The 25,239-nt window shown below is 48.1% G+C and overlaps 1 protein-coding gene across 5 annotated transcripts in view; it reads left to right on the top strand.

The window, feature by feature from the left end:
* Nucleotides 1-713: 713 nt before the first annotated feature.
* SMARCC2 (SWI/SNF related, matrix associated, actin dependent regulator of chromatin subfamily c member 2) overlaps nt 714-25,239 on the top strand; it is a 43,535-nt gene continuing 19,009 nt past the window's right edge. For all 5 annotated transcript variants that reach the window (XM_066614263.1, XM_066614261.1, XM_066614262.1 and 2 more), the window contains exons 1-10: nt 714-848; nt 5,154-5,273; nt 7,263-7,348; nt 9,029-9,110; nt 9,193-9,285; nt 20,748-20,817; nt 22,893-22,962; nt 23,300-23,375; nt 23,606-23,737; nt 24,825-24,934. In XM_066614263.1, the coding sequence (XP_066470360.1) occupies nt 738-848; nt 5,154-5,273; nt 7,263-7,348; nt 9,029-9,110; nt 9,193-9,285; nt 20,748-20,817; nt 22,893-22,962; nt 23,300-23,375; nt 23,606-23,737; nt 24,825-24,934 (950 nt within the window). In that variant the 5' untranslated portion in view covers nt 714-737. The remainder of the gene's footprint in view (nt 849-5,153; nt 5,274-7,262; nt 7,349-9,028; nt 9,111-9,192; nt 9,286-20,747; nt 20,818-22,892; nt 22,963-23,299; nt 23,376-23,605; nt 23,738-24,824; nt 24,935-25,239) is intronic.

Here is a 25,239-nt window from a genome sequence, read left to right as displayed (position 1 = left end):
TGGTTGTTAGTAACCATAGTTTAAACCAGGGGTGTCCAAAGTTTTTGGCAGGAGGGCCACATCAACTCTTTGAAAGAACCTTCTTTGAAATTGTAAAAATTCCTATGGGGATTTAATAAGCCTGCCTATGTAAACCGCCTTGAATAAAGTCTTGAATAAAGACCAAGAAAGGCGGTATATAAATACCTGTATTATTATTATTATTATTATTATTTTTCCAGCAGGCGGCGCTGCGGGGCGAAGCAGAGCAGGGGGGCGGCCTGGTGCAGCGCTATTTAAAAACTATTTTGAGTTTTTTCTCTGCTTTTTGTTTTTTTCCAATTTAATTGTTTAGTCTCTGGGGATTCGAACTTGTGTTGAGACTGAAGTAGGTAAAAGTTTAAGTGTGGGCACTTTAACCACTAGACCAGTGCGGATTTTCCACTGACGTTCCTGCCAGCTTCAGCTCTGTAGAAGCAGCTATGCAGCTGCTGGACTCTGTTCCAAAGACACCAGAAAGGGGAAGTCGACAGGTCCCTCCTGCAGCCTGCAGGGGGCGCTCGAGCAAGTGCGGTTGCAGCGACTTCTCCTTCCAACAGGCGGCGCTGCGGGGCGAAGCAGAGCGGGGGGGCGGCCTGGTGCGGCGCAGCGCGAGCGAGCGGCCAGCAGAGGGCGCTGCCGGACATCGCCTGCCGCGGCGGCTCGCGGAGGGAGGGAGGCAGGCGAGTGGCGCGGCCCAGGCCGGCGGCGCTGGGAAAATGGCGGTGCGGAAGAAGGACGGCGGCCCCAACGTCAAGTACTACGAGGCCTCGGACACCGTTAGTCAGTTCGACAGCGCGCGCGTCTGGCTGGGCAAGAACTACAAGAAGGTAGCGCCCCCCCGGCCAGGCCTCGGCCTTCTCCCTGCCCCTGGCGCGCAGGCAGCGCCTTCTGGAGGCCGCCGGGGAGGGGAATGGGCGCCTCTTCTTCCCTCCGGCCCGCGGCCGCGGGAACACCCGCCCAGCCCGCCCCTGGCTCCCCCACCCGCCCCACGCGTGAGGAGAGCCTGGCGGGGAGGGGAGGGCCTGGCGCTCGCTCCCCACCCCGGGCACCGACCCCACCCCGCCTGGAGGGGCTTCAAAGCCGCCGCCCAGCTCCTCCTCGTCTACTAAGGGCACAATCCTGTGCATTACTCAGAAGTAAGTCCCACTGAGCTCTGTAGGGCTTTCTCCCAGGAAAGTGTGCATGGGATTGCAGCCCCAGCCTATGCAGCTCTGCTCAGAAGTAAGCCCCATTATAGTCAATGGGGCCTACTCCCAGGAAAGTGTGCATGGGATTGCAGCCTAAACGCACCCTTGTACCCAACAGGTTCCCTCCATTTACCTGCCTCTCCATTTAGGCTGTGGTCCTAGCCGCACTTTCCTGGGAGTAAGCCCCACTGAACACAATAGGACTGACTTCTGTGTGGGCATGCATAGGATTGTGCCCTTCTTCCCTTCTCAGTCACTTGAATGCTCTCCCCTCCTGTCTCTGGACATTCCCTGTCCCTGTCCTGTCCTGTGCAGTCCTTGTCCTGTCCCTGCACATTCCCAATGTGAGGGAATCCTATTTTGACTTCTCATCTCAGTCTGCCTCCCTTCAGACCTCCTGTGCCCAGACACTCTCTTGCACCCTCTCTGACTTCTGGGTTTCACCTGCTGCCCCATGTTCTCCCATCCCTTGTCCCAGTCCACTTTTTTGTTCCTGTCCTCTGATTTTGCACAGGTTTCTGTCAGTTTGATCACTGCATCATTCATTCATTCATTCATTCATTCATTCATTCATTCATTCATTCAAACTGTTTATCTTTCTCCTGAAGCAACCAGCAATTAACCTCAGTGGTTTCTTTCCCAGTTACTGTAACAGTGGCCTCTGGTTTGTAAAAGTCGATGAGATATGAAGCATTTTCCTTTTGAAATGGGTGGTGTGTTATGGATTTGCACTTTTTTCTGTTCCCCCAGGAAAGATTTGCAGCCTCCCCTTTACCTCTTTTGGGTGCCTTTTTTTGCTTCCATTGTCTTTTCCAGTGTGTATATTTTTCAACAGAAATAGGAAATGCTTTATATGTGGCAGTTAACCCTTAACCTCATTCTTACAAAGAGGTGGTATTCAAGAAGAGGTTCGCACTTCTCAGGTGACTGTGTTCTCTCAGATATCATGTGCATGATAGATCTCTTACTTTTGCTTGTTTTCCTACCTAGTCCTCTGACAGGTTAAGATGAGCCAAAGGCCCAGAAGCTAAAATGAAAGCTATTTCTTGATGGAATTTTGCCTATAGATTTTCCCTCCTGTATACAGGAGGAGGTGCTCTTCACTACTGTGTTATGGGAAATGACCTTCTCACATGAAAGCACATGGTAACTTTCCTGTCTTTGAATGTCTGCTCTTTGACAGCTGCATCCTTTCTGCAGGCAGCATGGCTTTTAGTTCCCAGGCTTTTACCTTTGACCTTTCAAGTGAGAGAGAGTGGTTGAGTTCCCTCTGTACTTGGAGTGACGGCTTCTGGCTTGATGTTCACCACTTGCTCAAAGTTCAAGTCTCTCCCCAGTCCCCTAGCTGTTTACTATCAAAAGTTAAGTGTAAAACTCAAGACCACTAACAGCCCCTAGCATTCAGTTCCTGGAATGTTACAAATACAGAAGCAATGCAGTATGCAGTTGTTTTTTTGAGGGTAGGTGTGGGAGGACTGTTTTAAGGCATAGCTGAAATGCTCTGGCCGTGGTAACTGTCATGGAGGTATATACCCTTCAGTCCAATTCTGTGCATATTTACACAAAAGTAAATGTGATTGGCATGTGTTAAGTGCCTTAAGAGGCAACTTTCAAAGAGGTGGTCCTCTTAAGTTTAGCAGGGAGAGAGCAACTGTCTCTACACCCAGGATAGCATTCTTCTTGGTGGTTGTTGTGTCTGTGGCATTTCTTTTTTTGATTATGAGCCCCTTGCAGTCAGGGAACCATTTTTTTTCTGCGTAAACTCCCTTGAGAATATTTTTGTTTAAAAATGGTATATAATAATATGGGGTTTGTTTCCAGGTAAGATTGCATGTTTCTAGCTTAAATTAGTAACTGTACATCAAGCAAGTCAAGAAGGAGGTGTGTGTCACCCTTTAGCAATGGTGCCCTTTAAGGAGACTAGATGGAGGCCATTCTCTCTGCCCCCCTCTTCTGAGGGATGCCTATATTTTGGCCAGTGGATCAGTAGCCATTGTTATATGCCATTCAGTGGCTCTAAGTACTAGATCCACATGCCAAAGTCTGAAATCCTACACTCATTTACTTGACAGGAAGTACTGTTGCACACACTGGGACTTAACTTCTGAATAAACATGCATAGGATTGTACTGAATATCAAATCCTTTTGCTTAATAGTAATAAAAAAGTGATTGACCCACATTGTTAAAGTCACTGAAGTTCAGGGGTGAGCAGACTTTAGCTTGCAGCATCTCCTCTTTTTACTAGAAACAGAAACCTGAGGGCCAGAGCCCGGTGCAAAATTGAGGACAGGCAGGGTAGAATTACTTAGAATTTATTAATAGTTGCCTCTGAGTCCATGCACAGCCCAGAAATTTGTTTTCAGAACCGGAACTGAGCTCCCTGATCTCTCACAAAAATCTATCCTAGTAATCACCCTTCCCCATCTTAACATTCTTTGTTTTAGCAGCCTAATTTGGTGGTGGTAAGAGGAAGGAGTTGCAACTTAGTACTGAATGCATCCAAGAGCTAATTTTTTATGAGAATATTCCTCTGCCACTCCCCCAAACCTTAAATGAGAGTCCCTGCCTTTTGTTGATGAAGAAACAAAAATGTTGTCCTTTCCCATCCTCTTCAGCTGGTGTGCCCAGGATACAAGCTGGAAAGGATGGCACAGTAGATGATTAGGATAATTAAGAAGGAGCAAAATCTGAGAGCAACCCTAGTAACATCTTATGAACTACTTCCACCTGCTCTCTCCCTGGACCATCTGAGTCCAGTTAAACTTTGTCTGTAGTAATGTATAATTGTGTAACTGAGTCATGTACTGGAAGTTATTCTGAGCACTAAAATCTTTTCAGTTGAGAACACAACTCTCAAAATGGTGTGTTGATTAACGCTGTACTAGGCTAGATCAGTGGTGCATACATCAGAGATAACCTGGAACACTGATGAGGTGCCTTTTTCCCTGAGCAGAGCCATAGAATATTTTGAGCAGGTATATGAGAATATTGATGACACTCTCATCTGTGGACCACCTGAACTGATATAAAATTCGCTTCCACGCAGACTGTATACTCTGGAGCTGAGAGTTCCATTGCTCACATTTTCAAATCCTTGCACCAGTTTGAGACAATGGGAAGTGATAATCTATTTGTGTAAGAGTTCTGTTGCCCCTGGGATAACAAAGCAAAGTGGAAATACCGTAAATGAAGCTGTTAAAATTAGGGTAGTATTTCACTCTCCTGCAAGAGACACTCCACCTTTGAATATTTCTGTTTTGGTTGCAGATTTTGAAGGCTGGAACCATCTTATGCACACCCACAATTCTTTTGGGAACTCTCAATATTGCCACAATGCATCTAATAATTAGAAAATCTAGCAAAAAAGACCATGTGCATTTTGTGTGAGAAATTTTGTTTCTCTAGATGTGCTATTCTTTGCTTCTGAGAAAGCTTCCTGTATAATTAATAGTCTTCAATGGGAGTTGGAAGACATATTTAATCCTACCTTGCAAAGTAGGATACACTTTTAATGTTTCTTTTTATACGTACTTGTCTTTCTCTCTGTGTTCTTTCTCTGACAGGAGAAAAAAAACAAAATGATCCAACAATTTGACATAAATTTATTCAGGTGAGAAGACCATGGCTGTGTCAAAGAATTAGAATCCATGTTGTTAAAAAGTCCAGTGTTTCGTTCTGTTTTTTCAGCACCTAGACAGGACACGTTGCTAGAGAGCGTATATACGTCAAATTGTTGGATTATTGCTGGCCATGAAAACCTACGAACATATATAAAAGAGAAGTGCTTTACTATTGACATAACTTGCTTTTGCTCGATGCATGATCCAAACTGAAAATGAACACTGTGCGTGTTGCATACCTAAGTTGCATAGGGTCTTGGTTTGAGTTTAGAGCAGTATCTGGAGAGGGGATTTATCTAACACCTCAGTCTTTCTTTCCATAGTACATCCAAGCAGAGCCACCCACCAATAAGTCATTGTCTAGCCTGGTGGTCCAGTTACTACAGTTCCAAGAGGAAGTATTTGGGAAGCATGTCAGCAATGCACCTCTCACAAAGTTACCGGTGAGTGCCACAGCCTTCTTGATCTCTGTGTGGCAAAAGAAATAAGCCTTCTTTAGTCCAGCCGATCCAGCTCCTTTGAGGAGCTGTCTTAGAGCCCAATCCTGTCCAACTTTCCAGCTCTGGTGTAGCCATAATGCAGACCCGTGTAAGGGAACACATGTTCCCATACCTTGAGGAGGCCCAAGTGACTGCCCCTCCACTGCAGGATGCAGCCCGCATCCCACTGGCACAACTGCACCAGCACTGGAAAATTTGATAGGATTGGGCCCTCACTCTGTTACACAGAATAGTGGTCCATCTAGCCCAGTGTGATCAGTCTTGAGTGGCAGTGGCTAGGCTTTTTGGTAGTGGTCTTTCCACCTTTCTGCCTAGGAGATACCTCAACCTCTCACCTTTCTATAGCATTTCAGACCATATCACTTCATACTACAGATGAGGAGTCATTTTCAGTGCTTCCTGACATAAAAGCTTCCTGTCTGTAGTAAGTTTTAATGCATTGGGGAGAGGAATATGCAGACTGTTCCCCCTGATGTCCAAGTTTAATTCATGGTGGGAGCTTTTCACATGAGGGAGCTTTTAAAGGGGAAGAAAAAAAAGACCCCATGTGTTTAGGCTGAAGTGGTACTGTTCAGAGGTTCAATAGTGCAAGCTGCCATCCCATTCTGCATAGATGTAGAACTGCCCCTGAAGGTGGGGATGTGCTTTACTGGGTTTAGTTCTTTGTGGGATTGCATGGTGTCCACTTGCAGATACCATCATACTCTTTGATTCCAGTGAGAATCTTAGACTCAAGGGTGGAGCATCACAATAATCAATTACCTAGAGCCAGTGGTGTAGTGATTAAAATCTTGTATTCATGCCAGCACCAGGTTGTTGGTGGACCTGGGGCAAACCACTGCATTGGATCCCCTCCCATGGTACTCCCCCCATCTCCTGATGCCACACTGAGCGCTACCACTTCCTCAGTGAGGATTCAGGGTTATTCTGGCCAAGTGGGCTCTCAGCTAGCACCTTGAACTGGCCAACCCTGATGCCACCCTGATCTTGTAAGGAAGAATCAAGGTCAAATTGCCACTCAGTTCTGAGGCTTAATTGGATGACCCTGAGCCAGTTACTCTCCGTCTAACCTATGTCACAAAACGGTAAAAAGGGAGCGGTGAAATCTTGTATACTGCCCTTTACACTTTGAAGAAAGGGCAAGATAGAAAGGTAGCTCTTACTAAATTACAGTGCTCTCAAAGGACATGATTGCATCACTTTTTATCAGCTCTGACAAGGACAGATTCTGCTTAATTGTAGTCTTAACTCTTTGCTGGCTTGGCAGTTAGTTGATTAAAAAACGTAAAAACAGAAAATTAGGGCCCTGTTTGTGTGTGTGTGCCCTCATAAATTTTTTACGCACACAGATAGTGCTGCGTAAATAATAACATCATTATCATTTAGGGAACTTTTACATAATAGAGCAACAGAAAAAAATTGCACAGGAAAACAAATTGTACTCGACATATAATAATAATTACAGTATCATCTGTAATATAAATACCCATTTAAAAAAATCAAAGCAAGTTCCATTAAAAACTACTTTAATTATGGTAACATACTTGGTATCAGTTCATACCTTCTTGCAGTAGAGATAAAGTACTTTAGATTAGTTTCCCAAGTATGGATTCAGTTCTTTTGTTTCCACTAGGAAACAATCTCTGGGTTTATTGCATTGTCTTTATCCAAATAGTATCCTGTATCCAAGCTCAGTTGAAATGGACTCACTTCATTTTGCTGGATAATTGGTGCTAAGCCTTCTAACTATATTTTGGTCCTTCACTGCAAGTGTAGGACTCTCTGGCTGAATGACATGCTCTGGTTACTCTCCAGCCTAACTGCTGGAAAACTCTTGAGGTTTTCTATTGAGAAGGCAGGCTTCTGTGGCAGATGTAGCTGATCCCCAAATCTAAGAAGGTCTCATTACCTGGCTGCTTCTATCTCCTGTAGATAAAATGCTTCTTGGATTTCAAAGCTGGTGGTGCCCTTTGTCACATCCTTGCAGCAGCTTATAAATTCAAGAGTGACCAAGGATGGTAAGCTCCTTCTTTATTGTTCTCACTCCCACATGAATGGGAGCTGTTCCCTTTCAACTATGTGGTGTTCATAGGGCAGGAGTTATTGGTTATGTGCATCAACTGAATTGAAGAGACAATTGAGAGATGTAGTGCTTGTCATGCAGAGGTCATTTGAATCTTCAAATAGCAGTATGTATGTGAAAGATTGCTAACACCACTTCTCTGCCTCCATCATTTCATTTTCTGGGAAGATGGTTTTATAAAAGAATGGCATACAGTCAGCCCTCATCATCCGTGAGCTTGGCACCCCCAAATATGAGCATCTGCGAATGCTGAATCCCAGCTCAAATGACCTCCTGAACGCAACCAGAAGTTGTTTCCAGTTGTGTCTGGGAGGACTTCTATGTCTAGGGAAGGCCCATGGAGTGGGCCTCAGAACACCTCCCAGATGCAACCGGAAGTGCCAGATGTGAACCAGAATTTATTTCCAGTCACGTCCAGGAGGCCTTCTAAAGACACTGAGGGGCTTGTGCGACCTCCAGAGGGCCTGGAGCACCCCCAAGTGTATCCCTGCAGGACTGTGACCCCAGCCCCCTCCCCCACAGATTTCACTATCTGTGGATTTCCCTGTCCATAGGGAGTCATGGTACCTATCCCCTGTGGATACAGAGGGCCCACTGCACTGTATTTGTAACTTGTTTTGAGAAGTTTAAACCTCCTTGGATTTGACATTCCTCTCCCAAGTGGTTAACAATATTTGAACTCCAATACAATTTGCAAGGCAATGGTGGTTGTAAGGAAGTGTTTGGGGTGGGGGAAACGGTTGCTTCATCTAATATTTGCATTCATGTCTAAGCTGCCATCCAAAGGCAATGACATGATTGGATGTACAGGCATAACCTAATCATCCTTGGATTTTTCACCCGCGGTTTTATCTCAGCGCAATGAGAAGGGCCTTTAAAGGAAAAAAAGTTGTTTAACAATAGCCTCATTAGTGTGGGAGAGGGCAATGACAGATAATCCATCAATCATTCTCTCTCTAGGCACTTAGAACAGCTTCACTCCAAGGCAAGCGATCCCTCATTAGTGTGGGAGAGGGCAGTGACAGATAATCCATCAATCATTCTCTCTCTAGGCACTTAGAACAGCTTCACTCCAAGGCAAGCGATCCCTTCTTCCCCCCCAGCACGTGAAAGAATGCAAGTGATTGTCACCTCCTCTGCATTCCCCCCCAGCTGCTCTCCCAGTGAAAGGAGGGGTCATTGCCTCAGAGTGAAGCCTTTCTAAGTATCTGGAGAGACAATGATTGCCTGCCTGATGCCTCTGTTGTGCAAAGGTCAGCAGTGCTGTATAAAGGTCAGCAAGGCTGTCTTTAAATCACTAAGCAAAGGGACATTGTTTTTTGAATGGATTTCCTTTAACACGATCTTTGATATCCACATGGGTCCTGGGAATGGAACCCTTGATACCAAGACTCAACCTGTACTGCCCTTATACTCCCTATGGATTCTTAGATTAGTGGCTGTACCTCTCAGGATGAATCTGTCTCTGGTGCTTTTCTGTGGCCTTATCAGGTCCTCCAGGCTAAGACATTAGTTTCTGTGGCATGTCACTTTTCTTTCTCTGAATTCAAGATTTGTAAAATAACTTCTTTAGGAAGTCTGCACTGTGACTTTCATGCTCTTTTCTTCCAAAAAGGAGACGCTTCGATTTCCAGAATCCATCACGAATGGATCGCAATGTGGAGATGTTCATGACCATCGAAAAATCTCTGGTCCAGGTAACATGATTTCTCAGTCCCTGTAGAAGCCATTTTTTTCTGGCAGCCAGATGTTCACTTCTGATGTTTCTTTCTTCTCTAGAATAACTGCCTCTCCCGACCTAACATCTATTTGCATCCAGACATTGACCCTAAATTACAGGCCAAGCTGAAAGACATCATCAAACGACACCAGGTGGGTGAGACTGAAGATTAATAGTTGAACTGCTGTGCTTATGTTGTTGTTATACATCTGTGCTTTTACTTATAAATCACATTGAGAAATGTGTTCAGAAGCAGCATATAAACACCCTTAAATCAATACAATTGTGATATTACAAAACTTCAGTGAGATGTGTATAGATGAGAAAGCCTGATCTAGTGATATGTTTATTTGAGATTCAGAATAATATAGTGTAGCGTCCATAGCGGGAGGAGGCCCCTCCCCTGGGGTAGCAAGCGAGTGTGAGGGGCTTACCCGGTCCTTGAACGACAGTCGGCGGCGGATTAACGGACGGGAGGCAGGTATAGTTGCTTGACACAGGCGGTTTAATAGCGTCAGCCATTTTACATTCATTTGGACTGTTAAGTCACAAACCTACAGACATCATGCTGACGTGTCGTCGTCTTCGTCTGGCGGACTCTGGACCTGACCCTACCCGTTCCCGGGCGTTGTCAGCAACAGCCTTCCTTTCCCAATCCCTTGGCCTGGGGTCAAGGCTTTTGGAGGCTGTCCCCCTGGCAGTCGGAGTCCGGCTATCAGGCCTCAGGAGGGCCCCTGTTCTCTCTGGTCTAGCTTCCCCTCCAGCTGGCTCCCCCGGGGTATAGTTGGCTCCATTCCCCTGTCTCCACGACCCCATCTCTCTAGGGGTCACCCTCTGGGTCCAGGCAGGTCTAGGGTCAGGGAAGTCTCCCCCCCCCAACCTTCTCTCTCCAGGACAGCCGTCCTTTTCCTCCCTCTGGAGGCCTCTCTCCTTAGGCAGGGCTGCTGTTTTCCCTCTGGCTTTCTTTGAGCTTTACTCCCCTCTGGAGAGGAGTGACCTCCCTCTTCCCTCTCCAGGCTCCTTGTGAGGCCTCTTCCCTCTTGGGCCGGGCCCACCCCTTCTAACCACGTGCCTGCTTGGTGTTCCCAGCTGGTCCTTGTTCCTCCTCCCAGGGAGGTGCTCTGTAAGGGACCCCAGTCCTGTGAGTACTCGGGTATTACTCCCGAGGAGGCCTCTACCTTAGAGGAGGCCCCTGTTCCTAGGGAGCTCCTGGGCTGGGCCCAGGTGACATATAGCTACACACCTGTTTGCTTTCCTAAATGACCTGTCTTTCCCCGAAACAGCTTTTTCAGAGGTGAATTAAGTAACCCTATTCTTAAACAATTTTAACTTATTCTCAGGGATAAAATACCATGGTGTGATCTCAGCTGCTTTTGCAAGTACATTTTAAAATATAAAAATAATCATGGCTCATAGAATGGCACATGATGATTTATTAATCCTCTTCTGCTGAAAAATCTTTGTTAAAAGGGCATTTCAGACTTCTGCCTAGGCCTCTGTAAAACCTTGAACTGTCAGTCTACACCAGGGGTGCTCACACTTTTTTGGCTCAAGAGCTACTTTGAAACTCAGCAAGGCCTGGAGATCTACCAGAGTTTTTTTACAATGTTCATGCCATCATAACATATAACATTTATGTGTACAATGTATGTTGGTGTAACTTGCATAACCGCATGAGCCAATATTGCACAACACAACGTCAGCTTCCAAAGTCAACCTGCACTCCTTCTACAACCCACAAACCCTTCCTGCCTCAGGTGCTCTTATATCCCTGAGGGCCCTATTGCCTTCAAGTGGCTGCAGCTGTGCAGCACACTCTGCTGGATGCCCAGGCTTACCCTTAAAGGGGCCACTGCTGACACCACATCTATCTCCTCACCAGATCTTCCTCCATTCCAATACAAGTGGGGGGTGTAGTGACATTGCGGAAGATATTACCGAGGAGATAGGGTGTGGTGTCCACAGTGCCCCTTGCTCTAAGTGAATGCAGGATTAAGGCCCAGGTGGTAGCTGGAGGTGTGCTGCACAGCTGCAGCCACTAGAGGCTAAAGGAGATCCCTCAGGATATAAGGAGCACCTGAGATAGAAAGGATTGTGGGTTGTAGGAGGAGTGAATGTGGAGAGGAGAGACGAGACTAACTGACTGATTGAACTGACTGACAAACTGATCTTGGACTGACTGACTGACTGACTTGGCTTACTGACTTTGGATTCTGACTTGGCACCTTTGACTGATTGGACTGACTGACTGACAAACTGACCCTGGACTGTGACGTGGCTTGCTGACTTTGGACTCTGACTTTTGCGTGCTGTACTGGTGAGTCAACCCAGGAAAACTAATCAGCCTTAAGCGGGCACAAGGCCCAGTGGGGAGGAGCTGTGACAAGACAACTTGGTACCAGGAGTGGGGTGTGAACCCAGGGCGTATAGTTTCCTGCAGCACGCCCAGTGTGACAACCAGGGAAAACAGGCTGAATGGATACCTGGTGGATGTGGGATACAATGGACCTTATGGTAAGAGACATGAGTGTCCCTGATGCCTTCTGGAAGGCATGGATGGTCTTCAGTTTAGGGTGGGCTTTGGTCAAGATGGTCTGGTGTATGGGAGGAGTAGTCAAGCGTGGTATCCTTTCAGTAAGGAAATTGAGCTTGTCATATACCGAGAATGCGGAGATACGCTCCCTGAAAGCAGAAAATGCCAAATTAAAAAAGATGATCCTAGTGGAAAGAGAAAAAAACTCAGCCTATGCGGAGGCCTTAGCAAGGGCCCACAAAGCTGCTAGGGTAGCAGAAAGTGTTGGTGAGGTCCTAACGGAGCGCTTGATCGAGCTAAGGGCTAAACCTCAGCCTGGAGCAAAAGGGTGGGAAGACAGTGAGAGCCCTGTGAATCCCTCCTCAGAAGGAGATACGCCCAGGACCTCGGTAGGGCAGGGTATGGAAAAAACTAGGAGGGTAGCACAACCTGTGCTACGGGCACGCCCCTTGATTACCAACAAGGCCAAGGGTCCCGTAGGCGCTCCTGCACAAACAGTGAGGACCGTGCGGGACTATACTTCACAGGAATTGGTGGAGATAGGTCGGGATATGAGGCAATGCCCTACTGAGCAGCTGAGTAGCTGGTTGCTCCGTCTATATGATCAAGGGGCAGGTGCCATCCACTTAAGCCCAGAGGAATTAAAAGCATTAGGGGCCCTTTCACGGGACATTGTAATTAACAGCTATTTGCGGGGGGCTCAGGGTCCACCTACCTCTTTGATCGCCTGGGTTGGATTGGCGATAAAGGCGAGATATCCCTCACCCTTGGATTGGGAGGAGAACCTGCCAGGTTGGCGCACCATAGACGAGGCAATGGGGCAGCTGCGCACAATGGCCATGCAAATAGGCATGTATGTGCCAGGCTTCGTAGGGCCGGATTCTCAGCCCTTCTCACCTGGGATGAGGGCACGACTGGTAAGGGGGGCCCCGCCACACCTAAAAGGTGCCATAGTGGCCATGTTAGGACCAGCCCAGGGACATGATGTTGGGGATGTAGTTCTCCTGTTAGGGCAACTACAAGATATGCCCGAAGAAAGCCTCTCCCGGCCAAGGGCCCGAAATGTACAAAATGAGAGGCACCCCTCCGAGTATGAAGGGAGGGCGACCACTGGGAGAAGTCATAAGGGGAAGGTGTCGCCCCATCCTGAGCAAGTAGTTCCCCGGTGGAAACTATGGGCTGATCTATTGAAACAAGGAGTCCCCAAGGACCAGATAGATGGTCTTTCTACCATGGAGCTACGTAAGCTCTGGAGAGACAAGTGCACCAAGGGGAAGAAAAAGCCCCAAGTGAGGCAGGCAAGTCCCACAGACCTCGTGGTGGAAGTGCACCATGAGGATGAGATTTCTCCGGCTTCCTCTGAGGAGGATCTCACAACATCTGGGTGGGATGTAGCCCAACCCCAGGAATAGGGAGGTGGGCGGGCTCCAGTGGTAAGGCCCATGAAAACAGCGATCCCTGGAGACCCACGCCCTCACATCCCCCTAACTATATACTGGGCCAAAGGGAATGTGCAGACAGTCCTGGCCTTAATGGATACAGGGTCAGAAGTGACCCTATTGCATGGTGACCCAAAGAAACATGCAGGGCCTATCAGATATGTCAATGTCTATGGCGATGGAGAAGAGGTGACAACTGAAACGCAGGTGCGTTTAGCAATAGGGAAGTCTGCACCATTCATAGCCACGGTCCTAATTTCACAGGTCCCGGAGTATATAATAGGCATGGACCTATTAAGGGGGAAAGAGTTTCAAATTCCCCAAGGGCGATACGCCTTTGGACTGAGGGCAGTACTGGTGGGGAAGGCTAAATGGACCCCTTTGCACATTCCCTCGCCAGACAGACCAGTGTTTGTGAAACAGTATCGCCTACCAGGCGGTCACAAAGAAATAACTGAGACTATAAAAGGCCTGTTAGAAGCTGGGATAGTTAGGCCAGCAGTCTCACCATTTAACTCCCCAGTCTGGCCAGTTAAAAAAACCAGATGGTAGTTGGCGGATGACCGTTGACTACCGCCAACTAAACAAACTAGCACCACCACTGGCTGCAGTGGTTCCTGATATGGTGACCCTGCTGGAGCACATAGAGAAAAACGCTGGAGCCTGGCATGCCGTAATAGATCTCGCTAATGCGTTCTTTAGCATCCCCATCAGTAAAGAATCACAGGACCAGTTTGCATTCAGTTGGGAGGGAGCACAATATACTTTCCAGGTCTTGCCCCAAGGGTATCTGCATAGCCCTACATTGTGCCATGGGCTGGTGGCACGAGACCTGGGGCGGTTAACCTTGAACCCTACTTTGTTCCTAGCCCATTACATAGATGACATTATGATTTCAGGCCCTACAGAACAGGATGTGCAGGAGGGATTAGTTGCCCTGGTAGCCCACATGAAGGCTCGTGGGTGGGAGATTAACCCTGCCAAAATACAGGGACCAGCCCAACAAGTCCAATTCTTAGGGGTGGTGTGGTCAGGGCCAGTACGACATATCCCTGAGAAAGTACTGAACGTGATAGCAGCCTTGCCTCCTCCTTCCTCAAAGAAGGAAGCCCAACGCATAGTAGGATTAATGGGATTCTGGAGGCAGCATATCCCCCACTTGGCCCAGATACTTCGACCCATTTACCGGGTGACTAGAAAGAAGGCGGAATTTGAGTGGGGAGAACAGCAGCAAGCCGCCCTGGCTGCCGCCAAAGCCGCAGTGGCTACAGCCATGCCGCTTGGTCCATTTGTGAAAGGGCTTCCATTTGAACTGCAGGTGTCTGCCAACCAAGAGGTAGCAATGTGGAGCCTATGGCAGAAGGGGCAGGAAGGGAAAAAGGTGCCCCTGGGCTTCTGGTCCAGAACACTATCTGGGGCAGCGGGAAATTACTCCCCCTTTGAGCGCCAGTTGCTGGCGTGCTACTGGGCTCTGGTGGAGACCGAGAGGCTTACGGGAGGGGACCCGGTGGTGATGCGACCCAGCATCCCCATTATGCATTGGATCATGGACGACTCTGCCAGTCCAAAGATAGGCCAGGCCCAACAGTCCTCCATAATAAAGTGGAAGTGGTACATTTCAGAAAGGGCACGCCCCGGTCCTCAGGGGGTAAGTGCTCTCCAGGAGCAAGTGTTGGCTCTGACACCAGTGGGGGAGGAGGTAGAGATGGTGAAGGCAGAGCCACTGGGGGAGTCCCCCGTAAAAGAGGCCCCACCTTATGACCAGGTGGAGGAGGATACCACATGGTTCACAGATGGCTCGGCAAGATATAGTGGGGGGAATCGAGTTTGGCAGGCTGCAGCACTCAATCCCAGGCAACAAACCACATTAACACGGGCTGGGACAGGAAAGTCCAGCCAGTATGCTGAACTTATGGCAGTCCTAATGGTAATGGAGCACGCTATAGAGCAACGAGATCAAACAGCATACATATATACAGATTCCTGGGCTGTATATAAAGGTCTGACAGTGTGGTTCCCCAGGTGGAAAAGGGATGACTTCACTCTTTATCAGCGCCCATTGTGGGGTCGGGAGTTGTGGTTACGAATTGATCAGTGTCTACAGCATTTGATTGTACGTGCTCGACATGTAGATGGGCACTCTACTGGGACTACAGAGGCAGAGTACAATCAAGCAGTTGATCGGCTGGCCCGTGTTCGAACTACCACACCGACCCAAAATCAGGATGATGAACTATTAGTCATAGCTCGATGGGCCCATGAAAAGTCAGGCCACCTGGGGGCAAAGGGCACGAGAGAATGGGCACTGCAGCGGGGCATTCCCTGCTCAGCTGACGCTGCCCACACAGTGGCAGCAGCATGCGATATATGTGCAAGAATTAAGGACATCCCTCTCACTAAAATTCCCAGAGGCCACCTTCACCGAGGAAAGGGACCAGGGCAAGTCTGGCAGGTGGACTACATAGGCCCGCTGCCCCAGTCAGGGAGATGGCAGTACCTGCTGACCATGGTGGACACATATTCGGGGTACCTATTAGTACACCCTGGGGCTAGAGCCACCCAACAGACCACAATTAGAGGGTTGGAATCACTAATAAGGCGATACGGGGTGCCAGCGCAGGTGCAGAGTGATAATGGCAGTCACTTTTCAGGGGCTGCTGTGCAGGACTGGGCAAATGAATGGGGAATCCAATGGGTTTTCCACATCCCTCACCATCCCCAGGCAGCTGGCCTCATAGAAAGAATGAATGGGCTGCTCAAACAAAAGATCAGACAGTTGACCCCTGACCATACTCTGAAAAAGTGGAGCACAGTATTGGACCAGGCAGAGTTTGAACTTAACAGCAGGCCCATTGTAGGAGGGCAAACACCCCTGCAGCGCATGGTGGGTTTGGTGGTTCCCACCCCCATACCAAGTTTGAGAGTCTGGAAGACGCAGAAACACGGCATTCTGCCCATACGGGCAACCCCGGATAGTGCTGGAATAGACTTGGCCACGCCAAAGGAAATAATTGTGTCAGCAGGAGAGCAGATCACTATCCCCTTGGGGATTGGGGTGACAGTACCCCCAGGAACATATGGGAGGATTGCACCCCGATCGGGCCTTGCACTCCAAGGGATACAGGTGTTAGGAGGGGTGGTAGACCCTGACTACCAGGGGGAGGTAAAAGTCATTCTCCATAATGGGAGTAAAAGTGACATCACCTGCCAGGCGGGGCAACGAATTGCGCAGTTGATCTGTGAAAAATATAGTAGGCCAGCCATTCAAGAGGTGGATGGCCCTGGGAAGCCCACGGCCAGGGGGAACCAAGGATTTGGCTCCACTGACAAGGAGCTGTGTGACGGGCAAAAAGTCTGGATCATATATCCCCACCAGCCAAACAGGGCTGGGGAAATTATCAGCCGAGGGCCAGGGGCCACATATTGGGTGCTAATAGCAGGAGCAGAGTCCCCTGTCTGCTTAGATATAGGAAAGCTTAAGCGTAGGGAATAAGGACTCCTATACACTACCAAGAAAGGAAACAGCAGACAATCGATCAAGGGGGGCCACTGTGACACCAAGGGGTGGAGTGTAGTGACATTGCGGAAGATATTACCGAGGAGATAGGGTGTGGTGTCCACAGTGCCCCTTGCTCTAAGTGAATGCAGGATTAAGGCCCAGGTGGTAGCTGGAGGTGTGCTGCACAGCTGCAGCCACTAGAGGCTAAAGGAGATCCCTCAGGATATAAGGAGCACCTGAGATAGAAAGGATTGTGGGTTGTAGGAGGAGTGAATGTGGAGAGGAGAGACGAGACTAACTGACTGATTGAACTGACTGACAAACTGATCTTGGACTGACTGACTGACTTGGCTTACTGACTTTGGATTCTGACTTGGCACCTTTGACTGATTGGACTGACTGACTGACAAACTGACCCTGGACTGTGACGTGGCTTGCTGACTTTGGACTCTGACTTTTGCGTGCTGTACTGGTGAGTCAACCCAGGAAAACTAATCAGCCTTAAGCGGGCACAAGGCCCAGTGGGGAGGAGCTGTGACAAGACAGGGGGGGGGGCAGATCTCCTTACCTACCAGTGCAAAAACAGGGGAAAGGTGTGGGGGAGGGAAGATCTCTATATAGACATCACAGTAAGACCAGTGCAAAACCCCTTGCACACAGAACCAACAGATGGAAGTTGGGGGGGGGGCAGATCTCCATACATACCAGTGCAAAAGCAGGGGAAAGGTGTGGGGGAGGGAAGATCTCTGTATAGACATCACAGCAAGACCAGTGCAAAACCCCTTGCACACAGAACCAACAGATGGAAGTGGGGGGGGGGCAGATCTCCATACATACCAGTGCAAAAACAGGGGAAAGGTAAGTCAGCCCCAGTAGAGTCAACGGGGCTTCATCCCAGGGATGCATGGACATTAGAGCAGCTGCTCTGCCTGACTACTCAGGAGTCAGCCTCAGCAGAGTCAAGGGGGCTTCATCCCAGGGATGCATGGACAGGAGAGCAGCTGCTCTGCCTGTCTACTCAGGAGTCAACCCCAGCAGAGTCAAGGGGGCTTCATCCCAGGGATGCATGGACAGGGGAACAGCTTGAGAGCAGCTCCTCTGCCTGTCTATTCAGGAGTCAGCCCCAGTAGTGCAGCCCAAGAGCAGCCCCCCCCGACGCGGCTCCGGCTCTAATAAGGCGCCCTCCCCCCTTCTCAGACCAGCCTCGCCTCTAATCTCTGCCTCCACAAAAGGGGGGCCAGGCAGAGGGCAGTCCTGCCGCAGAGCGCCCCCGCATTACAAGAGCAGCCCCTGATGCAGGGACTGCGGCTGAGGCTCTAACAAGGTGCCCCCGGGGAGGGCTGCGCAGAGGCCACGGCCACTCACCTCGCTCCTCGCCTCAGCAGCACTGCCTCTCCCGCGCCAGTTTGGAGAGACAGGGCTCGGAGATCGACTCATTTTGCCTCAGGATCGACCGGTAGATCGCGATCGACGTACTGAGCACCCCTGGTCTACACTAATGGTTGTTGCACATTTGCATATTGTAGAGCAATAAATGATCTGCTGTTGGGGATGCTGTCCCCTTTATTAAGAAATGTTAATACATGCAGAGCCCGTAAAAAAGCTTGCAGGCTTCTTGCATACAGACCCAAAAAAGAGATACTTTAGCCAGACCTGAGTAGTTTTGATCAGCAGTGAAGATTCTGTGGTTGTGTCAACTTGTTGGGTCTCTCAATAGTGGCGTGGGGTTGAGGAAGCAGAGCTTAAGTGGAATAAGCACTTTTCTGGATAGCTTTCATCCTATAACCTTGCAATGTGGTATTTCATCTTGGACATCAGATGTCCTCTCCTCTGGTCCTTAAATGGCTTTAAGACCACAGCGTCTTAGACGTCTTTAAATGGTGTCGCAGACTCGGAGTGGCTCCTTGGTTCACTGAGGAGCTGCGAATGATGAAGCAGCAGGGCAGGCGTCTAAAGCGACGGTAGCAGAAAACTCGTGATGAATCCAATCGGACACGGAGTAGAGCTCATTGTAGAGCCTACTCCGTGGCGGTGGTAGCAGCGAAGAAATCATTCTTCTCTGCTACCATTGCGTCTGCTGATAGCCGTCCGGCAGAGCTGTTCCGTGTGGTGCGGGGCCTCCTCCATCAGGCCCTGCCAGTGGACCAGGAGGAATACACGGTCAGCCGCTGTGACGTGTTTGCGCAACATTTTGAAGATAAAATCGATCGTATTCGTCACGACTTGGATGCCACATTGACAGTGTCTGACGATGTCCCCTTGGCAACTGCTTGTCCAGTGTTGTGGGATTCTTTTCAGCTTGTACAGCCTGAGGATGTGGACAGACTCCTTTGGAGTGTGAGGCCGTCTGCTTGCCTGTTTGACCCTTGCCCAGCTTGGCTGATAAGAGCTGCCCGGGGTGGACTGGCTGAGTGGACAGTGAGGTTGGTCAACTCTTCTTTGGGGGAGGGGACATTGCCACTTGCTTTGAAGCGGGTGGTGGTTCGCCCCCTCCTGAAGAAGCCCTCCCTGGATTCCACTGTGTTGAACAACTATCGTCCAGTCTCCAACATCCCGTTTCTGGGCAAGGTAATTGAGCGGGTGGTGGCGGCCCAACTCCAGAGGGTCTTGGATGAAGCGGATTATCTGGATCCTTTTCAGTCTGGTTTCAGGCCGGGCTTTGGGACGGAAACTGCCTTGGTCGCCTTGGTGGATGACCTACGCCGGGGACTGGACAGGGGGAGTGCGTCCCTGTTGGTCCTGCTGGACCTCTCGGCGGCTTTCGATACCATCGACCATGGTATCCTTCTGGGCCGATTGGCCGAGTTGGGAGTTGGAGGCACTGTTTTGCGGTGGTTCCGCTCCTACTTGGAAGGTCGGTCCCAGATGGTGGTGCTGGGGAATGCCTGTTCGACACCCTGGCCATTGAGGTGCGGGGTGCCGCAGGGCTCAATTCTGTCTCCCATGCTATTTAATATCTACATGAAACTGCTGGGAGAGGTCATCCGGGGGTTTGGAGTGGGGTGTCATCAATATGCTGATGACACCCAGCTTTATCTCTGCTTTCCTCCAGACTCCAGGGTGGCGGTTGAGGGCCTGGAGCGCTGTCTGGAAGCAGTGAGGATCTGGATGGGGGCTAACAAGCTGAAATTAAATCCGGATAAGACAGAGGCTCTCCTGGTTCGGAAATCCTCGATGCAGGTGCTGGATTATCGGCTTACTCTGAATGGGGTTGCACTCCCTCTGAAGGAGCAGGTCCGCAGCTTGGGGGTCCACCTGGACTCGCAGCTGCTCCTGGATTCCCAGGTGGCGGCTGTGGCTAGGGGGGCCTTTGCTCAGCTTCGGCTGGTGCGCCAGCTGCGTCCGTACTTGGATCGTGCAGACCTGGCCACGGTGATCCATGCTACGGTGACATCGAGGTTAGATTATTGTAACGCGCTTTATGTGGGGCTGCCCCTGAAGATGGTTCGGAAACTGCGATTAGTGCAGAATGCGGCGGCCCGTGTGGTCACTGGAGCTAGGCGGTTTGACTCTGTCAGCCCGCTTCTCCGGGGGCTACATTGGCTGCCCATTCGTTTCCGGGCCCAATTCAAGGTGCTAGTTTTGACCTTTAAAGCCCTATACTGCTCTGGGCCAGGTTATCTTAGAGATCGCCTACTCCCGTACAATCCGGCTCATCCTCTCAGGTCATCAGAGAAGCCCTTTTAACAAGTGCCGCCGCCTAAGGAGGTACGTGGGGCGGCGGCAAGAAATAGGGCCTTCTCAGTAGTGGCACCAACGTTGTGGAACTCCCTTCCCCTTGACTTGAGAATGGCTCCTTCTCTTGAGACCTTTCGGCGAGGCCTGAAGACCTTGTTGTTTAACCAAGCCTTCTGATGTTATGGCCTTTTTAACATCTTTTATATATCTTTTAGTTGCTTTTTTACAGGCCCGATTCCTCTAAGAACTGCTGTTTTATGCTCTTTTATTCTGACTCTTCTGACTACTGTTTTTATGGGTTCTGCTAATGTGTTTTTTAATATGTTTTTATCTGTTTGTGAAATTATGTTTTAATCTGTTTTATATGTTGTTAGCCGCCCTGGGTCCCTTTTTGGGAGAAGGGCGGGATAAAAATAAAGTTTTATTATTATTATTATTATTTTATTATTTTTGATCTCTTTCTAGGGAACGGTAACTGAAGATAAGAACAATGCTTCCCATGTCGTCTTCCCTGTTCCTGGTAGCCTGGAGGAAGGTTAGATTTCTGTCTGTCTAGAATCTAAGGGTGGTATTGTGGTTTTAATTGCTGGAAGTTGCTTTCTTGCTAGAAGTTATGAAAGGTCACTGGTTAGCGTATACTCAATTATGCCACTCTAAATTATGAGTAGGCATGTTGGTGAGCGGTCTTCTGAATATAGTGCTGCTTCCCATTAGGTTTTGCTGGCTTTTGTTCTAGTACAGTGGATCACAAACGTTTAGCACCGGGACCCATTTTTTAGAATGAGAATTTGTAAGGACCCACCGGAAGTGATGTCATGACCGGAAGTGACATAATCAAGCAAGAACTTTTTCAACAATCCTAGGCTGCAATCCTATCCACACTTACCCAGGAGTAAGCTCCATTTACTATAATTGCTGAAAGCAAAGGCGACTAAACAGCCAACGGGTAGATGGGACTCGTTAGCCTGGGAAGGCAGCTCATCTGAGAGAAGGAAAACTCTGATCCCAAACCTCCACTGACTTGTGGCTACATCCAGTTATGGAAAAGGCTTCAGGAGTCAACCTTGAGGCAAAATCCGGAGCCCCTGAGGCAGTTCATGGCTGAACACAGTCACGTTCTGGCAACTCCTGCGATGCCGCTGGAACCAACCGTATTGGACTCTGCCTTTCCATTGGACCATTTCAGCGACGTGGAGAGGGTGGATTTGCTGCATGGGAAACGGTCTGTCCTCCATATCTACTTTACCCAGGCTTCGCGCACTGGAGAGGACACTGTTCCAGAACCACCATTCAGAGCGCGATACCATAGTCTTCCGAGACTGAAGGATGCCAACAACATACAGAGTAGCCTGTTAAAAGTTCAGATCTGTAACATTTCCCCAGTGCAGTCACATGCCATAGTAGAATGAAATCTAATATATTTAAAATAAAATATTGAAATGAATGGGAACCCATCTGAAATTGGCTTGCAACTCACCTAGTGGGTCCCGACCCACAGTTTGAGAAACACTGTTCTAGTAGCTTCAAAGGGAAATGACACACAAGTGATTAGGGCAAGAGAGATGACATTTAAAACAGTAATAATACAAAATAACTTGTTTTTTAAAGGGGGAGGGGCTCAATTGCAGTAAAGAAGGAAAGTGGGATATTACATCTTTAACTCTAAAATATTTATAAGTATTATTTTCTGTGGCAATTTTACATGTCTGAAGTTCCTTACTGTTTGCATCTTGCATATCCTTGTAACAGTCACATGAGGTGAATAAATGTTTAAGTCAGTGGTTTCCAACCTTTACACAAAGGTTGGAGAACCACTGTTTTCCAGGCTTCATGGGGTGGCGACACAGTGATGACGGCACTTCCGGATTGTGCCACCAAGAAAAAGAGGGGAGTTGCCTAAACCATGTTTACCTAAATCATATCTACTTAGACTAGTGGTTCCCAATCACAATCCCCCACGGCATCCGGAACCTCTGCATTCCCCCTTAATGGGAGGGGCAACAGCAGCACCTCCAGATTGTGCCACTGCCAAGGCATGTGTGGGAGAAAGGAGGGATAAACATTCATTAAGAATAATAATGTAAATATAATACAATATCCAGAAATCTGTTGGGGAAAACCCGGAATCAGAGATGCTAGCATAGTGCTTCATCTCCTCTTGCTCCATGGTGTTCAAGTGGATGATGACAGAAATCTGATGATCTGTTAGCCAAATCAGCTTGCTCTCTGCTCTGCATCATACTGTTGCTCATCTGATGCCCGTCTTGCCTCACTGAATTGCAGGTGTAGTGTAATGAATAAGGCTTCCCCAGTTCAGTCTCCACTCTGCCCTGACCTCACCAGGTGGCTTTTGATAAGCTGCTTCTTCTTCAACTCAGCCAACCATCTTCATTATGGGGATAATAATAGTCACCTACCTTACAGGGTTGTTGTAAGGAATAATCAAGATAATACATGTGAAGTGCTTTCCAAACTTTAAATATTATTTTTTGTATTATTATTTTTTGTTTTTATTGTAGCAATAATAAAGCAATCATCATCAGAATAAGACATTTCTGGTATAAACTGATACTATAGTAATAAGGCCTCCACTTTTACTTTTTCTCGTAGAAGAGTGGGTTCGGCCCATCATGAAGAGAGACAAGCAGGTCCTTCTGCACTGGGGCTATTACCCTGACAGGTGAGTAGGACCCAAGAGTAACATCTGTCCCCTATTAACACCTTAATTCAGGTATAATTCCAGAATACGGAACTGGCAGAAAGCTTCCTCTTAGGTTTTTTCTGATAATCTATTTGAATTCTACTTCTGTCTTGAATTTGTTATTTAATAGTTCATGCTCCTACTTATGAACACAAGACACATCTTTAGAAACTGAATCTGTTTCCCTTACTCTGATGTTATACAGATCAACTTGTAACTTGCTTATTCCATTCTGTGTGCATTTCTTGAGGTGGGCTATAGTGTGCAGGGGAGTATTGGAATCTGCTTTTTAACATCAACCTGTCTTCGTTCATAGCTATGACACATGGATCCCAGCAAGTGAAATTGAAGCCCCTGTCGAAGATGCACCCACACCAGAGAAACCCCGTAAGGTAAGATGGGAGTTACACCTTTGTTTGATTTTCAAGTATAAATAGAATCTGGGATTGAATCACTTCTGGCAACAATTGAAGGGTTTAATGGAGCTCCATAAAGTAACAAATGTCCCTTGAGACATCCTTTGTTCTGATCCTTGTGACTGTAATTTAGAACTAGGAAGATGTTTATTCCAGTTCTCTGCTCAAGGTGCCAAGGGATGAACCTATTTTCCTCTAATATCCAGGTTCACGCTAAGTGGATCCTGGATACAGACACTTTCAATGAGTGGATGAATGAAGAAGACTATGAAGTAAATGACGAGAAGAACCCTGTTTCTCGGAGGAAGAAAATCTCCGCCAAGACTCTAACTGATGAGGTCTGTTTCTTTTAGGTTCTCCTTCTGCAAGGGAATTGGATATCATGGAGATATCTGCAAGGGAATTGGATATCATGGTCTAAGGAGGAGGGACTGGAGAATAGGAATTGTTTTAGAGCAATGGTACCCTGCAAACTCTGGTCCCACTTCTGAACTGTTAGTGAGGTCTAAGGCAAGAATAGGCAGAAGGTGATCAAAGTTATCTCCTGGGCCACTGGCAGTAGTAGACCATCTAGCACTTGTTGGTTGCTTGAATTTTTGTAATGAGTGCTGAACTAGGTGAACTTTGGTCTGATCAAACAGGACATATTTATAAGCAAGAGTGTATGCTCAGGTTTATAATAACACAGATTAGTGTTATGTCTTAACTTTTAAGAGATCCTGATTGGGTAGCCCTGCTTCCCAGTTTAAACAGTGGACTATAGGGCTTCTACCTTTTTTGTTTTAGCACATGAGTTAGCTCACCTTGATTTAGGGTATGAAGACAAGAAGAAGGGGTGGACGGGTTACGGTCTGAAATGGTGTCGTCACGTTCCTAACTCTGATATTATACAGGGTTTGGTGAGAAGCAACTTCATTCTCAGCCTTAGTTTCTTTCTCATAAGGTGTCAGTATCTCTGGAATATCTTAAAAGCTTTTGTGAAAAGCAGTTGTTCTAGCTGTTCAGAATGTGCTATGTGACCAGCCACTCCACATGATTCATCTGTTGCTGAACTGCATCACTTCAGATTACAGATGGGGAACTGAATGATTGACTGTTCCTCCAATTTAAAAAAAGCACACATACAGGACTAACCTGTTAGAGAGGGAACTAAGCTAACCTTTCTACATGGCATGTGTAGGAAGGTTTATAGTTAGGGGAGCATTCATTTGACCAGTTTCAGTCTAGTGTGGAATAGCCCCATGATAGATTCATCATGCAAGCCTACTGTCTATTTTGCCCCTGACTGTTGATGGAAACTTATTGTCAACCCTCCCTCCCAGTATCTTGATGTAGGAGTAGATCCCTAAGAAAACTATTTTTCCCCTCAGTAGGTGCTGATCATCAATAGCTCGTAACAAATTGCCTTCTTTTCACTGTCTATAGGTTAACAGTCCTGACTCGGACCGACGGGACAAGAAGGGGGGAAACTACAAGAAGAGGAAGCGTTCTCCTTCTCCTACCCCAGAAGCTAAGAAGAAAAATGCCAAGAAAGGGTAAGGGCTTCTGAGGCAGAACAGGCCCCTCTTGATTGCTGATTTATATCGCTACTGATTTTGTTAGTGTGTGCGTGCGTGCATGTACGTACTTTTTCCTTGTTCATTGAGAACCCAATCCTGGGCTCAGTGCCGCAGCTTCGTGCTGCCGCGCACTGTTGCAAACGTGCCTTATGGCAGGTTTGTAAGCCTCACCGCTGGGCTACCGCCTGTGTTAGCCCAGCAGCAGCTGGTGCTGGGCTAGCACTGGACTAGCACGAGGCAGATGCCCAGCCTCTGTCGCTCGGCGGTCTCATGGACTGCTG

The sequence above is a fragment of the Tiliqua scincoides genome, chromosome 2 (assembly GCF_035046505.1).
Source record: "Tiliqua scincoides isolate rTilSci1 chromosome 2, rTilSci1.hap2, whole genome shotgun sequence".
NCBI classification, from domain to species: domain Eukaryota; kingdom Metazoa; phylum Chordata; class Lepidosauria; order Squamata; family Scincidae; genus Tiliqua; species Tiliqua scincoides.
Note: the sequence above shows the minus strand (reverse complement) of the source record. Positions and strands in the feature narration are given on the sequence as shown.